The sequence below is a fragment of the Oncorhynchus nerka genome, linkage group LG21, assembly GCF_034236695.1.
Source record: "Oncorhynchus nerka isolate Pitt River linkage group LG21, Oner_Uvic_2.0, whole genome shotgun sequence".
Taxonomy (NCBI): Eukaryota; Metazoa; Chordata; class Actinopteri; order Salmoniformes; family Salmonidae; genus Oncorhynchus; species Oncorhynchus nerka.
Window position 1 is genome coordinate 4243135 of NC_088416.1, and position 18652 is coordinate 4261786.

Below are 18652 nucleotides of genomic sequence, written 5' to 3' on the forward strand. Positions count from 1 at the left end.
AGTGAACATTTTGTAGGTGGTTTCTGAATAATGTTGCTTTTGATTGGGGATCATATTTAGGTAGCTATAGGTAGCTATTTCCCCACCTGTGTTTTGTGGGATATTGATTGTTTGTTAGTGTGTTTGGGCATTACGTCTTCACGGTCTTTGTAAGTTTTGTTATTTGGTTTTGTTAGTTTCACTTAAATAAATGTGTGGAACTATACTCACGCTGCGCCTTGGTCCGCTCATTTCCAAGATCGTGACATATAGTATTTACAGTAACAAAATACAGTAGCTTTAACAGGAACTTACTGTATAGCATGACTGCATTATCAGAAGATTACCCTGTAACACAAACAACTGCCTTCATCATTTGTTAAGAAGTATAGGTGACAGCAATTCACAAACATTAATCTAATTGACAATATGTATGCCCAACCTTTGTCTTGCAGCCTTTGCATTTACCATAAGTATTTTACAACAACTGTTGTAAAGCTGCTATTTGATAATGGCATGCCCATCACTAGAGACACACACACACACACATATCTCCCTAATAGCTGTAGATAATGTATTCTCCACACAGTAACATTGTGACAGACAGGAATACAGCAGTACATTATTCTTCCATGTCCCATAGCAGTGCACTGTCTAAATGCCTGCAGCAGTGTAAGTAAGTGATGGCTGATTCTGATCTGCAGTGTTGGTGCTTGGGAGAGCATTGTGTACACATCAGCCCCTGGCTGTAGCTTCTGTAGCTGGCTGAATCAGAAGTAATGTATCAAGGTTTGTTTAGTCACGACAAGCTGTCAGACGGTCCACAGTGATGTTATTTGCTAGCTCCTTAGTGACTTCATGGCTTATGAATTAGGAGAAACTGGAGTTGCTAGACTTTGAGTAAAGGTATGTGCTGAAATTGGGCTTTATAAAAACTTTTTTCCCCGATACTTTTGACACATTTTAGCACTGTATTTTCTCAACACTTTTTTTAACACTAACACTTGGACAACTGTAATGAAGACATAATGACCTGCATATCATCATTTTAACACTCAAATCCCTTTTTACATCAACAGTTGTCACTTAGGGCCCGATTCCGACATAGGAAATCACGCCTTTCCTATGCACTTCTCAGTAGCTGGTATTCAGACTTACCTTATGAAGGTGTGTAAACAGGGTGGTTCTCTTGCATGTCTTGAACAAATGGAATTCAACCCCTGAAAAACTTACCACTAGCTGAACAGATTTTCTTGTGCAGTTTTTATTCAATAGGATTTTCAGTATATTTATATTTGATCCATTCCTTTAAATACAGTGCACATTTAATTCGAATTTTGTCGACAGACTAGAATACATCAAGAAAACAGGTTCAGAAAATAGGGATCAATGAAAGAAAGCTATCTAAATACAGGTATATTCATCTATGTTTCAACACCAACTTGTAGATTAAGAAATACTCTGATCTTGTCGATTATTTAGGCACATTTTAGGGTTAGGAAAGAATGTATGTACCCCATAATAAAAAATTAACAAAATGATGAATCTGGTTTGGAGAGCCTTTACGCACTAAATATACTCTTTAATCAAAAATACAGTACTTTGATTCATTCAGAAAATTGCCACATTCAATTCTTTAACCTGTTGCTTCTACTCGGGACGCTTGCGTCCCAACTAGAGCTCTGGAAATGCAAATGCGCTACGCTAAATGCTAATAGTATTAGTTAAAACTCAAAAGTTCATTAAAATACACATGCAGGGTATCGAATTAAAGCTACACTCGTTGTGAATCCAGGCAACAAGTCAGATTTTTAAAATGCTTTTCGGCGAAAGCATGAGAAGCTATTATCTGATAGCATGCAACACCCCAAAAGACCCACAGGGGACGTAAACAAAATAATTAGCATTTCGGCGTTACACAAACCGCACAATAAAATAGAAAACATTCATTACCTTTCACCATCTTCTTTGTTGGCACTCCTAGATGTCCCATAAACACTATTTGGGTCTTTATTTCGATTAAATCGGTCCATATAAAGCCTAGATATCGTTATATGTAGACTGTGTGATAAACGAAAAAAACATTGTTTCAAAACGTAACGTCATTTTTTTAAATTCAAAAAGTCGATGATAAACTTTCACAAAACACTTCGAAATACGTTTGTAATGCAACTTTAGGTATTAGTAAACGTTAATAAGCGATAAAATTCATCAGGAGGCGATGTAAAGATCATTAGCTGTCCGTCTGGAAAAATGTCCGGCTAGAAACTCAACGAAAATATCCGGTCCTAGACCGGATTAGATACGGTGTCCTGTATGTGTTTGACCAAGAAAAAACTCGAAGGGAAATGACAAGACTCTAGACACCCTGTGGAAGCTGTAGGTACAGTCAATTAATTGTGGTTCACCTTTATCAATGGGTTCAAGTGGCGCATGGATATATTTTCCCATTTTCAGTGATCAGTTTTTCCTGTGCTTTTCGATGTAAATGCCGTTCTGGTAAAGCCACAGCAGTGATTTAACCAGTTTTTTAAATGTCTGAGTGTTTTCTATCCACACAGACTAAGCAAATGCATATACTATATTCCTGGCATGAGTAGCAGGGCGCTGAAATGTTGCGCGATTTTTAACAGAATGTTCAAAAAAGTAGAGGGTCGACTGAAGAGGTTAACCCATGATTAGTGGGTTTGTGTACATAGAATTAAAATAGGGACAATAGTGTACAATAATAGGCTATAGCCTTGTCTATTGCCTGCACTAACTATGGAACTGTGTGATGACACAGCTAAGTATTGCATCATGCTTTGGGTTCAAAATGTTGAGGCTTGGTCTGCACTCCGTTCCGTAACAATTTAATTAGCCTACATGCTTTTTAAAAATTATCAACTCTTCTAATGATCTTACCTTATGATGTAGAAAAATGCATTTATTTGAAACTATTTCAAATGATGAAACAGAACAGCACTGATGATGCATGCATTTGTAGGATTTGTGCAATGAAGAGTATTACAATGGTCTGCCCTTAGAATCATAATACATGTGGTAAAGAGGTCAATGGAACGCAGACAACGGAGATTAGCGCACATTCATCAAATCTGACCTAACAAAGTAGATAGTCAAATCCGTCATGATTGATGTATTGTAACAGGCCCACAATATGGGTACTAAAGTCCAATTTGCATATATGTGGCTGTTTCCCCTACTTAACATTTAGAAGTTGTCCCTTTTCAACTTTTAAGAAGCGACTGCTAAATGCTAATTCCTGGGCAATGAGGAGATTCAGGAAATTTCCCCCATGGTTTCCCGCTCATAGGGCGAAAGGAGCTTCGAGACTCCTGGGATGAAAGGTTGTACTCCATGGTATGATGGCCTTGCATGCCGAAGGATTGTCTTTCCAAAGAAATTTAGGAGAAATAAATTGAATTATACACTTCCGTTCAAAATTTGGGGTCACTTAGAAACATATTTGTTTTTGAAAGAAAAGCTCATTTTTGGTCCATTAACCTCTTCAACCTATGGGGGCGCTATTTCATTATTGGATCAAAAAAACGTGCCCGTTTTAAGCGCAATATTTTGTCACAAAAAGATGCTCAACTATGCATATAATTGACAGCTTTGGAAAGAAAACACTCTGACGTTTCCAAAACTGCAAAGATATTATCTGTGAGTGCCCCAGAACTGATGCAACAGGCGAAACCAAGATGAAACTTCAAACAGGAAATGAGCAGGATTTTTTAGGCTCTGTTTGCCAATGTCTCCATATATGGCTGTGAATGCGCCAGGAATGAGCCTGCCCTTTCTATCGTTAATTCAAGGTGTCTGCAGCATTGTGACGTATTTGTAGGCATATCATTGGAAGATTGGCCATAAGAGACTACATTTACCAGGTGTCCGCCCGGTGTCCTTTGTTGAAATTGCTGCGTAATCTACAAGCTGCACGCAGTCATCCAGTGATTGAGAGGAGAGAGGAGACTTCCACGAACGACATATCATGAAGAGATATGTGAAAAACACCTTGAGGATTGATTCTAAACAAGGTTTACCATGTTTCAGTCAATATTATGGAGTTCATTTGGAAAAAAGTTCGGCGTTATGATGACTGAATTTTCGTTTTTTTTTGGTAGCCAAACATGATGCAGAAAACGGAGCGATTTCTCCTGCACAAATAATCTTTCAGGAAAAACTGAACATTTGCTATCTAACTGAGAGTCTCCTCATTGAAAACATCCGAAGTTCTTCAAAGGTAAATGATTTTAATTGAATGTTTTTCTGGTTTTTGTGAAAATGTTGCCTGCTGAATGCTAACGCTAAATGCTACGCTAGCCTGCGAATGCTATCAATACTGTTACACAAATGTTTGTTTTGCTATGGTTGAGAAGCATATTTTTGAAAATCTGAGATGACAGTGTTGTTAACAAAAGGCTAAGCTTGAGAGCTAGCATATTGATTTCATTTCATTTGCGATTTTCATAAATAGTTAACGTTGCGTTATGGTAATGGACTTGAGGCTGTAGTCACGATCCCGGATCCGTGATGGCTCGACGCAAGACGTTAAAATAACATTGAATTGATCAGAAATACAGTGTAGACATTGTTAATGTTGTAAATGACTATTGTAGCTGAAAATGGCAGATTTTTTAAAATGGAACATCTACATAGGTGTAAAGAGGGCCATTATCAGCAACCATCACGCCTCAAAAGTCTGGCAGCTACATTAAATATTTCCTGCAAAACACCAGTCTCAACATCAACAGTGAAGAGGCGACTCCAGGATGCTGGCCTTTTAGGCAGAGTTATTATTATTTATTTATTTTGCTCCTTTGCACCCCAGTATTTCTACTTGCACATTTATCTTCTGCACATCTATCACTCCAGTGTTTAATTGATCAATGGTAATTACTTCACCACTACGGCCTTATTTATTTACCTTACCTCCCTAATCTTACCTCATTTGCACACACTGTGTATAGACTTTTCTATTGTGTTATTGACTGTACGTTTGTTTATTCCATGTGTAACTTGGTGGTTGTTGTTTGTGTCTCACTGCTTTGCTTTATCTTGGCCAGGTCGCAGTTGTAAATGAGAACTTGTTCTCAACTGGACTACCTGGTTAAATATAGGTGAAAAAAAAGAACACAGACACTGGACAGAGTTCTTTTGCCCATCTTAATCTTTTCGTTTTATTGGACAGTCTGAGATATGGCTTTTTCTTTACAACTTTGCCTAGAAGTCCAGCATCCCGAAGTCGCCTCTTCACTGTTGACGTTGAGACTGGTGTTTAGCGGGTACTGCAGGATTTAAAGAAGCTGCCAGTTGAAGACTTGTGAGGCGTTTGTTTCTCAAACTAGACACTCTAATGTACAGTCATGGCCAAAAGTTTTGAGAATGACACAAATATACATTTTCACAGGGTCTGCTGCCTCAGTTTATATGCTGGGCATTTGCATATACTCCATAATGTTATGAAGAGTGATCAGATGAATTGCAATTAATAGCAAAGTCCCTCTTTGCCATGCAAATGAACTGAATCCCCAAAAAACATTTTCACTGCAGTTCAGCCCTGCCACAAAAGGACCAGCTGACATCATGTCAGTGATTCTCTCTTTAACACAGGTGTGAGTGTTGACGAGGACAAGACTGGAGATCACTCTGTCATGCTGATTGAGTTCAAATAACAGACAGGAAGCTTCAATAGGAGGGTGCTGCTTGGAATCACTGTTCTTCCTCTGTCAACCATGGTTACCTGCAAGGAAAAATGTGCCGTCATCATTGCTTTGCACAAAAAGGGCTTCGCGCAAGGATATTGCTGTCAGTACGATTGCACCTAAATCAACCATTTATCGGAACATCAAGAACTTCAATGAGAGCAATTCAATTGTTGTGAAGAAGGCTTCAGGGCACCCAAGAAAGTCCAGCAAGCGCCAGGACTGTTTCCTAAAGTTGTTTCAGCTGCGGGATTGGGACACCACCAGTACAGAGCTTTCTGAGGAATTGCAGCAGGCAGGTGTGAGTGCATCTGCATGCACAGTGAGGCGAAGACTTTTTGGAGGATGGCCTAGTGTCAAGGAGGGCAGCAAAGAAGCCACTTCTCTCCAGGAAAAACATCAGGGACAGACTGATATTCTGCAAAAGGTACAGAGATTGGATTGCTGAGGACTGGGGTAAAGTCATTTTCTCTGATGAATCCCCTTTCCGATTGTTTGGAGCATCCGGAAAAAAGCTTGTCCGGAGAAGACAAGGTGAGAGCTACCATCAGGCCTGTGTCATGCCGACAGTAAAGCATCCTGAGACCATTCATGTGTGGGGTTACTTCTCAGCCAAGGGAGTGGGCTCACTCACAATTTTTCCGAAAGAACACAGCCATGAATAAAGAATGGTACCAACACATCCTCAGAGAGCAACTTCTCCCAACCATCCAGGAACAGTTTGGTGATGAACAATGCATTTTCCAGCAGAATGGAGCACCTTGCCATAAGACAAGAGTGATAACTAAGTGGCTTGGGGAACAAAACATCAATATTTTGGGTCCATGGCCAGGAAACTGCCCAGACCTTAATCCCATTGAGAACTTGTGGTCAATCCTCAAGAGGCAGGTGGACAAACAAAATCCCACAAATTCTGACAAACTCCAAGCATTGCTTATGCAAGAATGGGCTGCCATCAGTCAGGATGTGGCCCAGAAGTTAATTGACAGCATGCCAGGGCAGGTTGCAGAGGTCTTGAAAAAGAAGGGTCAACACTGAAAATATTGACTCAATGCAGCAACTTCATGTAATTATCAATAAAAGCCTTTGACACTTATGAAATGCTTGTAATTATACTTCAGTATTCCATAGTAACATTTGACAAAAACATCTAGACACTGAAGCAGCAAACTTTGTGAAAATATTTGTGTCATTCTCAAAACTTTTGGCCACGACTGTACTTGTCCTCTTGCTCAGTTGTGCACCGGGGCCATTCCACTCCTCTTTCTATTCTGGTTAGAGGCAGTTTGCGCTGTTCTGTGAAGGGAGTAGTACACAGCGTTGTACGATATCTCCAGTTTCTTGGCAATTTCTTGCATGGAATAGCCTTCGTTTCTCAGAACAAGAATAAACTGATGAGTTTCAGAAGAAAGTTATTTGTTTCTAGCCATTTTGAGCCTGTAATCGAACGCACAAATGCTGATGCTTTAGATACTCAGCTAGTCTAAAGAATGCCAGTTTTAATGCTACTTTAATCATAACAACAGTTTTCAGCTGTGCTAACATAATTGCAAAATGGTTTCTAATGATCAATTAGCCTTTAAAAATTATAAACTTTGATTAGCTAACACAACGTGCCAGTGTGCAGGAGTGATGGTTGCTGATATTGGGCCTCTGTACTTCAATGTAGATATTCCATAAAAAATCAGCTACAATTGTCATTTACAACATGAACGTCTACGTCTGTATTTCTGATCAATTGGATGTTATTTTAATGGACAAAAAAGTGATTTTCTTTCAAAAACAAGGACATTTCTAAGTGACCCCAAACCTTTGAACGGTAGTGTACATGTGGATAAACTCTCAGCTAGTTCAGCTTTGCCTTGCAGTGGAGGCAGTGCAGGAGTTGCCTTAGGAACTGGTGGTGGCAGAGACAACACAAAGAAAAAACATTTTAATGTTCACGTTGTCTGTCACTACCTTAATCTTTCTTTTTAATAAGTATTTGAACAAAGCCAGCGTGACATTGAGAACATCAAAATGAGTTGTCAACAACAATCCAAAAAGGGACAGTGAGATGAGTAAGGATGACGCAATTATCATGCAACAAAACAAAGCATTGCTTTGATATGTTGTGTCAGGAAGAGCGGAACCAGAGCGGAAAAAAACTTCCTCTGTGGATGGAGTTTCATGCATCATAACAACGATAGTTGTCACTAAGCAAACAGCTGGCTTCATAGAATGTAGCACCACTCTTGTTACAATGTAACAAGGGACTACAGATACAGAAGCTCCACCTATTTACTTTACTGCTGAACACACACTTACAGTGGGGCAAAAAAGTATTTAGTCAGCCACCAATTGTACAAGTTCTCCCACTTAAAAAGATGAGAGAGGCCTGTAATGTTCATCATAGGTACACTTCAACTATGACAGACAAAATGAGAAAGAAAAATCCAGAAAATCACATTTTGATAACTGATAACAACTTCAAACAGGTGCCATTAACCATCCATCCATCTCCACTTACCGCCAGACTGGCTACACCTGCTGCCAGGGACCTGTGCGTGCCTTCAAGCCGCTGGCTGACTGGAGCTCCTGCTCCTACTCTTGCTGATGACAGCTTTCGGAGGACTGCATTGCACAGCAGTGTAGTGGGGGAAACTAGCTACTAGCTATCATGTACACTATTGTGTGTATTTCACCACGTTAGGGAATTCAAGTGGTGGAACTTGAACTTCTAACTTCTAAATGAAGCTGATGAAATGTGTTGATAGTGGGATAATTTGATAGGACTCATGCATGGGATGGTGCTTTAAAACGTCTTAGGGCTGAAATCCCTTTAACGGGATCGATATGACAACAGCCAGTGAAAGTGCAGGGCGCCAAATTCAAAACATCAAAAATCTCATAATTAAAATTCCTCAAACATACAAGTATTTTATACGATTTTAAAGGTTATCTTGTTGTTAATCCCACCACAGTGTCCAATTTTAAATATGCTTTACAGTAAAAGTACCACAAACGATTATGTTAGGTCACCACCAAACGACAATAAACACAGCCATTTTTTCCAGCCTAAGATAGCAGTCACAAAAAGCACAAATAGAGATAAAATGAATCACTAACCTTTGATGATCTTCATCAGATGACACTCATAGGACTTCATGTTACACAATACATGTATGTTTTGTTTGATAAAGTTCATATTTATCAAAATATGAGTTTACATTGGCGCGTTACATTCACTAGTTCCAAAAACATCCAGTGATTTTGTATAGCCACATCATTCAACAGAAATACTCATCATAAATGTAGATGATAATACAAGTTATACACATGGCATTATAGATATACCTCTCCTTAATGCAACCGCTGTGTCTAATTTCAAAAAAACTTTACGGAATAAGCAAACCATGCAATAATCTGAGACGGCGCTCAGAAAAATTGTCACAATAGCCGCCATGTTGGCGTCAACATAAACAAGAAATGACATGATAAATATTCCCTTACCTTTGATGATCTTCATCAGAAAGCACTCCAGGAATCCCAGGTCCACAATAAATGTTTGTTCTGTTTGATAATGTCCGTTATTTATGTGCAAATACTTCCTTTTGTTAGCGTGTTTGGTATACATATCCAAACGCTCATTCTGGTCAGCGTTACGTCGGACAAAACCTTCAAAAAGTTATATTACAGGTCGAAGAAACATTTCAAACTAAGTACAGAATCAATCATCAGGATGTTAACATATAGCTTCAATAAAGTTCTAACCGGAGTGTTCCTTTGTGTCTTGATGAGCAATAGAACGCAGGTGGGTACCATGAGGAATGCGTGTGATCAGAAAATGGCTGACTACCAGTCACCTGATAGATTTTGCTCTCATTCCGTCCCACAACACAGTAGAAGTCTCATTCAAATTTCTATTGACGGTTGACATCTAGTGGAAGCCCTAGGAAGTGCAACATTATTAATATCTCAAGGGGATTTCAATGGGAACTGTGGTGAATACATAGCAAGCTCAGATTTCTCACTTCCTGTTTTGATTTATCCTCAGGATTTTGCCTGCCATATGAGTTCTGTTATACTCACAGACATCATTCAAACAGTTTTAGAACCTTTAGAGTGTTGTCTATCCAATACTAATAGTAATATGCATATATTAGCAACTGAGACTGAGGAGCAGGCCGTTTACTTTGGGCAACTTATTCATCCAAGCTACTCAATTACTGCCCCCAGCCATAAGAAGTTAAAATCATTTTATTGTGTAGTTTTTACTCCAGACACCTTATCAGATGAGTGGAAAGTCAACACAAAGTTGTTTTGTTCCCTCCTTGTATGGAGATATTGTTTGAGAGATAATGTTTGAGGAGATTACCATGAAACTCTATGAGAGTTGATATGGTTTACAGAGATAAAACATAAACCATATCGCTGCAAAATACTCCCAATCTCCTTGGCCTTGTCACGTTGATAGACCTTGTACAATATACTCATCAGTAATAACAATTTGACATGTACAATAATGTGTGATCATCTTGATGATTCAGACACAAATTATATACACGGATCATAAATGGTTGATTACACTTTTCTCATTACATTCAAAGGGCTAACAATCGAAATAATCCCATGATGTTTTTGACTAGTGTCGTCTGCTACAAGTAGTTTAACCATTGTAAAATTGCCCACCAATTCTATGTTTTATTTCATTTCAAGCAGGGGTGGCGTTGTGTAAACCTGGTTTGATAATTGTTTTTAAATGATAACATTTAAACCCATTGTACATAAATTAACTAAATGAAGAATATGCGAGTCTGTATATATACTCTGTAAAAATGGCTGAGCTCTTTTAATCAATGAAAATGAACTATTTACAACACTTGCTTATCATCTGTCCTTAATAATAACATGCACAAGTCAAGGACCTCATTAAAAACAAAGTTGATCTCTTTCTATAAGTAACATCTTGATTTTTAACACACTTTTAAGAACTGATAATAGGATCTCCTGTGTTCAGCATTGTACTTTTACTACAAGCACATTTCTCAAAGATTATCAAGAAAAAATGAATATATCCATCATTAAATCCCCATATGACACCAATGTCTAGTAGCGAAAAGAGACTGTAAATATTTTGCGTAATTTCAGAAAAATCTTTCACCATTTATATTTATGATTAGAAATATGTGTGTCCTCCACTCGTACTTCAAATTACAAGTCCTTTTATTATTTAATTGTTTTGCATTGTCATGTGTGACATTTCAATCAATCTGTTCCTCTTTAAATTAATGAGGGTCATTCCATTTCCATAATTGTTGCATTTTCCACAGATTTGATGAAAATCATTTTAATGATTCAGCTACTAACAGCCAAAGTAAAGCAACAGCATATTAAGCAATTGAATGATAGTTTTCTTAACATATCATGCATCCAAATCACTCTAAATCTGTTTACTACATCTACAGTATAAAGGACATTTTAAAAGTTATTTTAAATGAATATCATTAGTTCATCATTGATTGATGCAGGCCCTACCAAGATAGCATATTCTTATAATTATTATTAACTTTTTGACATTTGAGTTCCAAATATCTGAAATGGGTTATTTTATGCACGTGAAGTCTGAATGCAGTCACTGTTCCAAAATGTGATTATTACGCAATAGGACAGTTAACATGCGCTATCTGCTAATTATCAATAGGCTATGTTTTAACTTGTCAATTTCAAAATTATTTTCTAACAAGTTGAATTGGGGTGTGTTCCGCCTACTCCTTAATTCACATAGAATTAGCCCATTTCAGTGATGTGGACAATTTATGTTTGAGGCTTTACTGAACAGGACAAAACGTCCCTCTTCGAGGAGAGCCCTTCACCATTTTTGCACAGTTTTCCACAAACTGACAAATTTTCTGTCTGTCGCTCGCATTATTGCATTGTTTTCCTTACAAATAATAACTTTGAACATGTGTGCGTTCCTATCAAAGTAAGTGCTTTATTTTCTTATCGTGTTGTCGTTTCTACTGTAGCATCCAGAATGTATGTATGTACGTATGTATCAAATCAAACTGTATTTGTCACAGGTGCTGAATACAACAGGTATAGACATTTAAAAAAATGTTTTATTTAACTAGGCAAGTCAGTTAAGAACAAATTCTTATTTTCAATGACAGCCTAGGAACACTGCCTTGATCAGGGGAAGAACGACAGATTTGTACCTTGTCAGCTCGGGGATTAGCTCTTGCAAACTTTCAGTTACTTGTCCAACACTCTAACCACTAGGCTACGCTAGGCTACTAGGCTTCACCTTATGCTTACTTACAAGCCCTTAACCAACAATGCAGTTTTAAGAAAATACCTAAAAAAGTAAGAGATAAGAAAAACAAATATTTAAAGAGAACCAGCAAATAACAATTGCGGGGATATATACAGGGTTACCGGTACATTGTCAATGTGTCGAGGTAGTAGAGGTATTTATGGACATGCAGCAGGGTTATTAAAGTGTCTATACAGTGGGGCAAAAAATTATTTAGTCAGCCACCAATTGTGCAAGTTCTCCCACTTAAAAAGATCAGAGAGGCCTGTAATTTTCATCATAGGTACACTTCAACTATGACAGACAAAATGAGATGAAAAAAAATCCAGAAAATCACATTGTAGGATTTTTTGAATTTTATGAATTTATTTGCATTTATTTGCATTTATTTGCATTTATTTGAATTTTATGAATTTATTTGCAAATTATGGTGGAAAATAAGTATTTGGTCAATAACAAAAGTTTATCTGAATACTTTGTTATATACCCTTTGTTGGCAATGACAGAGGTCAAATGTTTTCTGTAAGTCTTCACAAGGTTTTCACACACTGTTGCTGGTATTTTGGCCCATTCCCACATGCAGATCTCCTCTAGAGCAGTGATGTTTTGGGGCTGTTGCTGGGCAACATGAACTTTCCACTCCCTCCAAAGATTTTCTATGGGGTTGAGATCTGGAGACTGGCTAGGCCACTCCAGGACCTTGAAATGCTTCTTACAAAGCCACTCCTTCGTTGCACGGGCGGTGTGTTTGGGATCATTGTCATGCTGAAAGACCCAGCCACGTTTCATCTTCAATGCCCTTGCTGATGGAAGGAGGTTTTCACTCAAAATCTCACGATACATGGCCCCATTCATTCTTTCCTTTACACGGATCAGTCTTCCTGGTCCCTTTGCAGAAAAACAGCCCCAAAGCATGATGTTTCCACCCCCATGCTTCACAGTAGGTATGGTGTTATTTGGATGCCACTCAGCATTCTTTGTCCTCCAAACACGACGAGTTGAGTTTTATTTTGGTTTCATCTGACCACATGACATTCTCCCAATCTTCTTCTGGATCATCCAAATGCTCTCTAGCAAACTTCAGACGGGCCTGGACATGTACTGGCTTAAGCAGGGGGACACGTCTGGCACTGCAGGATTTGAGTCCCTGGCGGCGTAGTGTGTTACTGATGGTAGGCTTTGTTACTTTGGTCCCAGCTCTCTGCATGTCATTCACTAGGTCCACCCATGTGGTTCTGGGATTTTTGCTCACCGTTCTTGTGATCATTTTGACCCCACGGGGTGAGATCTTGCATGGAACCCCAGTTCGAGGGAGATTATCAGTGGTCTTGTATGTCTTCCATTTCCTAATAATTGCTCCCATAGTTGATTTCTTCAAACCAAGCTGCTTACCTATTGCAGATTCAGTCTTCCCAGCCTGGTGCAGGTCTACAATTTTGTTTCTGGTGTCCTTTGACAGCTCTTTGGTCTTGGCCATAGTGGAGTTTGGAGTGTGACTGTTTGAGGTTGTGGACAGGTGTCTTTTATACTGATAACAAGTTCAAACGGGTGCCATTAATACAGGTAACGAGTGGAGGACAGAGGAGCCTCTTAAAGAAGAAGTCATAGGTCTGTGAGAGCCAGAAATCTTGCTTGTTTGTAGGTGACCAAATACTTATTTTCCACCATAATTTGCAAATAAATTCAGAAAAAATCCTACAATGTGATTTTCTGGATTTGTTTTCTCATTTTGTCTGTCATAGTTGAAGTGTACCTATAATGAAAATTACAGGCCTCTCTCATCTTTTTAAGTGGGAGAACTTGCACAATTGGTGGCTGACTAAATACTTTTTTGCCCCACTGTACATAGATGATAACAGAGAGTAGCAGCAGCGTAGGGGGGCAATACAAATAGTCTGGGTGGCAGTTTGTGTAGCTGTTCAGGAGTCTTATGGCTTGGGGGTAGAAGCTGTTTAGAAGCCTCTTGGACCTAGAATTGGTGCTCCGGTACTGCTTGCCATGCGGTAGCAGAAAGAACAGTCTATGACTAGGAAAGCTGGAGTGTTTGACAATTTTTCGGGCTTTCTCGGACACCGCCTGGTATAGAGGTCCTGCATGGCAGGAAGCTTGGCCCCGGTGATGTACTGGGCCGTACGCACTACACTCTGTAGTGCCTTGCGGTCGGAGGCTGAGCAGTTGCCATACCAGGCAGTGATGCAACCAGTCAGGATGCTCTCAAAGGTGCAGCTGTAAAACCTTTTGAATATCTGAGGACCCATGCCAAGTCTTTTCAGTTTCCTGAGGGGGAATAGGTTTTGTTGTGCCCTCTTCACGACTGTCTTGGTGTGCTTGGACCATGTTAGTTTGTTGGTGATGTAGATGCCAAGAAACTTGAAGATCTCAACCTGCTCTACTACAACCTCGTCGATGAGAATGGGGGCGTGCTCAGTCCTCCTTTTCCTGTTGTCCACAATCAATTATAGTTTGTTAACAAGACATTTGTGGAGTGGTTGAAAAACGAGTTTGTACTGTACATACATTTGACGTCAGAAGTTTACATACACTTAGGATGGAGTCATTAAAACTCGACATAACCTGAAAGGCCGCTCAGCAAGGAAGAAGCCATTGCTCCAAAACCGCCATAAAAAAGCCAGACTACCGCTTGCAACTGCACATGGGGACAAAGATTGTACTTTTTGGAGAAATGTCCTCTGGTCTGATATAACAAAAATAGAACTGTTTGGCCATAACGACCATTGTTATGTTTGGAGGAAAAAGGGGGAGGCTTGCAGGCCGAAGAACACCATCCCAACCGTGAAACACGAGGGTGGCAGCATCATGTTGTGGGGGTGCTTTGCTGCAGGAGGGACTGGTGCACTTCACAAAATAGATCATCGTGGGGCAGGAAAATTACGTGGCTATATTGAAGCAACATCTCAAGACATCAGTCGGGAAGTTAAAGCTTGGTCGCAAATGGGTCTTCCAAATGGACAAGGACCCTAAGAATATTTCCAGAGTTGTGGCAAAATGGCTTAAGGATAACAAATTCAAGGTTTTGGAGTGGTCATTACAAAGCCCTGACCTCAATCCTATAGAAATGTTGTAGGCAGAACTGAAAAAGTGTGTGCGAGCAAGGAGGCCTACAAACCTGACTCAGTTACACCAGCTCTGTCAGGAGGAATGGGCCAAAATTCACCCAACTTATTATGGGAAGCTTGTGGAAGCCTACCCGAAGTTAAAGAATTTAAAGGCAATGCTACCAAATACTAATTGAGTGTATGTAAACTTCTGACCCACTGGGAATGTGATGAAAGAAGTAAAGGTTGAAATAAATCATTCTCTCTAATTCTCTCTCTTTATGTACATATTCTTTATCCCTTTACACTTGTGTGTATAAGGTAGTAGTTTTGGAATTGTTAGCTAGATTACTCGTTGGTTATTACTGAATTGTCGGAACTAGAAGCACAAGCATTTCGCTACACTCGCATTAACATCTGCTAATCATGTGTATGTGACAAATAAAATTGGATTTGATTTGAATATTATTCTGACATTTCACAGACAGGGAACATTTTTACTAGGATTAAATGTCAGGAATTGTGAAAAACTGAGTTTAAATGTATTTGGCTAAGGTGTATGTAAACTTCCGACTTCAACTGTATGTATGTATGTATGTATGTATGTATGTATGTATTTACAGTTTTATTCACATGTTTTCAAGTACTTCAAGTGACAAATAATGCATTCCGATTAATGCATAGATTGTAATGGACACCTATGATGTGTCTAAAATATTTTTGGGGTATTTTGTTGTCGTGATTCTAATGAGCTAATGCTAATCTATTTGCCAGCTATGTGTAGAGCCATGTTTGCTGACATACAATGCAATGTGGGTTTCACGTAAAAGTCTGTTAGACCATATATGTTATAATATGGTGAGGGAGGGTGCACTCATTGGTAGACGACACATCCCCTTCAACATGCATACTATAAACAGACACAACTCATCTTGTCTCCTCTTATTATCTTTGGTTGATGCGAGACAAAAAACATACATGGTAGAGCACAAAATACCCATCGTCAGATTTCTTTCAATTTCTAGCAAATCTTTTACTCAATTATTTTGATCAAAGGTGAGCTCGACAGTGATGTGATTATGTATACATGTTCATTGCTATTAGCTAATTTACATCCCTACATTTTCCGGTTTGGATGATTGCGTTATGATGTAGATACTTCAGTAAATGTCTGAACATTGCATCCAAAAATAAACTGGTCACATTCTGGACATTCGTTTTTGCTAAATTTTTCTGTGAAAAAACAGTGTGGCCAGCTCAAATGCTGTCTTTTGCGTCAATCGAAACTGGGCGTTTTAAATAAGCATTTTAATCACACTGGTTTGAGCGTACGCTGCAGGCACCACTGTAGAATGATCACACCTGTTTGTTGGTACGTGTGAAAAGGTTAACGACGATGGCAGGTGATTTGAACTGTGCTTCGATATAGTGTTCAAAGATATAATCATAATGTACTGTACATAAATCTTGAATTTGTAGATGAGAAACACTGCTAAACCCAGGAATACTACTGAGAGGAGCATCAGCATGGCTGAACTGCTGTGTCTCGGCATGGAATCCACCAAGGGTGCTGTAACAGAGGGTAGAGGAAGACGGACATTAAACATAACAAGAACAGAGCAACACAATAAAGACTAATCTGGGAATGCCTTGGAGATGTTCTTGCTTCATTGCCAAAATTGATCCTATACTATATTGTATCACCAATAACACCCATGGAGTACAGTTGAAATTTATATTTTGCATCATAATAGTCTGCTACAGTAGGGCTACATACAGTCAATGCATATGCTTAACTTGAATGAATTTGTTGAAAACAAAATGGTGTTATACAGGACCACAGTGTACAATACAGTTGAGTTTTGGCACCACAACATTGTCAAAAACTATTCCCTTCCAGTGGCCAGTAAACAGCAACAAATTGGATTTGTCTAGGCCTGAAACAACAGAGCTGGGACAAGCGACGTCTCCGTCGCCAAGTTTATTCAACAGTAAATAAATCAGGCTATGGATTATGGGTAGATCCACGGCAATGATAGTGCATTTTTAATATCTCACGTTTAAAAGACTGTGATAGCATGAAATTGCTATTTCTAAATGGTTGCCTTTCTCCAACTAAAAGCCAAATGATTAAAACAAGCATAGCAACACACATATTGCCGAGGTAAATGCAAAATTAATGGAAAAACAGGCCTTTTATAATGACAACTGTCACAAATAAAGTGCAACATAGCAACACTTAATGTGGAATAAAGTGGAAGTATATGGTGCTGATTATAATATTCAACACCTCCATCTCACCCTCTCTCTGGGGTATTACATTGACTTTGAAATGCATATTAATATCTATTAACAAAAGGTAGCGCACACTATATTTTCGGCTTTGTATTTTTTCCAGACCCAGCTCTGAGAGGCGGCCTGTGACGTCGATAAATATAGTGTGCACTACCTTTTGTTAATAGATATTAATATGCATTTCAAAGTCAATGTAATACCCCAGAGAGAGGGTGAGATGGAGGTGTTGAATATTATAATCAGCACCATATACTTCCACTTTCTGAAACATCTTGAAGGCTCTTCCCACCTTTTCTAAGGTGAGGCACTATGGTGTTCTTCTTAAAACATGTTGGTATTACAGACTCAGACAGGGAGAGGTTGAAAATGTCAGTGAAGACACTTGCCAGTTGCTCAGCGCATGCTCACAATACACGTCCAGGTAATCCGTCCCGCCGCACAGCCTTGTGAACATTGACCTGTTTATTGGTCTTACTCACATCGGCTGCTGAGAGTGTGATCACACAGTCGTCCGGAAAAGCTGGTGCTCTCATGCATGTTTCAGTGTTATTTGCCTCAAAGCAAGCGTAGAAGTAGTTTAGCTAATCTGTTAGGCTCATGTCACTGGGCAGCTCTCGGCTGTGCTTCCCTTCGTAGTCTGTAATGGTTTGCAAGCCCTGCCACATCCAACGAGCGTCAGAGCCTGTGTAGTACGATTCGATCTTAGTCCTGTTTTGATGCTTTGCCTGTTTGATGGTTCATCGGAGGGCATAGCTGGATATCTTATAAGCTTCTGGGTTAGAGTCCCGCTCCTTGGAAGCGGCAGCTCTAGCCTTTAGCTCAGTGCGGATGTTGCCTATAATCCATGTCTTCTGGTTCAGATATATACGTACGTTCACCGTGGGGATGACGTCATCGATGCACTTATTGACGAAACCAATGACTGATGTGGTGTACTCCTCCAATGCCATCGGAGGAATTCCGTAACATATTCCAGTCTGTGCTAGTAAACCATTTTTTTTATTGATCTAGTCACTGGTGCTGTCACGCCTTGGTCATTGTATTTTGTGTTTTTGTTATATGTTTGGATAGGCCAGGGTGTGACATGGGTTCATATGTTGTTTTCGTATTGGGGTTTGTATAGTTGGGATCGCGGCTGATTAGGGGTGTGGTATAGGTTTGGCTGCCTGAGGCGATTTCCCAATCAGAGTCAGGTGCTTGTCGTTGTCTCTGATTGGGAACCGTATTTAGACAGCCTCAGTTTCGCTTTGTATTTTGTGGGTGTTTGTCCCTGTCTCTGTGTAGTATTCACCAGATAGGCTGTATTTAGGTTTCACGTTCTG

General features: G+C 39.3%; 1 protein-coding gene across 1 annotated transcript in view; it reads right to left on the reverse strand.

Annotated features, from left to right (window-relative positions):
* Nucleotides 1–13823: 13823 nt before the first annotated feature.
* LOC115103700 (VPS10 domain-containing receptor SorCS1-like) overlaps nucleotides 13824–18652 on the reverse strand; it is a 68069-nt gene continuing 63240 nt past the window's right edge. Inside the window, exon 7 of the mRNA XM_065006208.1 lies at nucleotides 13824–16605. Within this exon, the coding sequence (XP_064862280.1) occupies nucleotides 16558–16605 (48 nt within the window). The 3' untranslated portion in view covers nucleotides 13824–16557. The remainder of the gene's footprint in view (nucleotides 16606–18652) is intronic.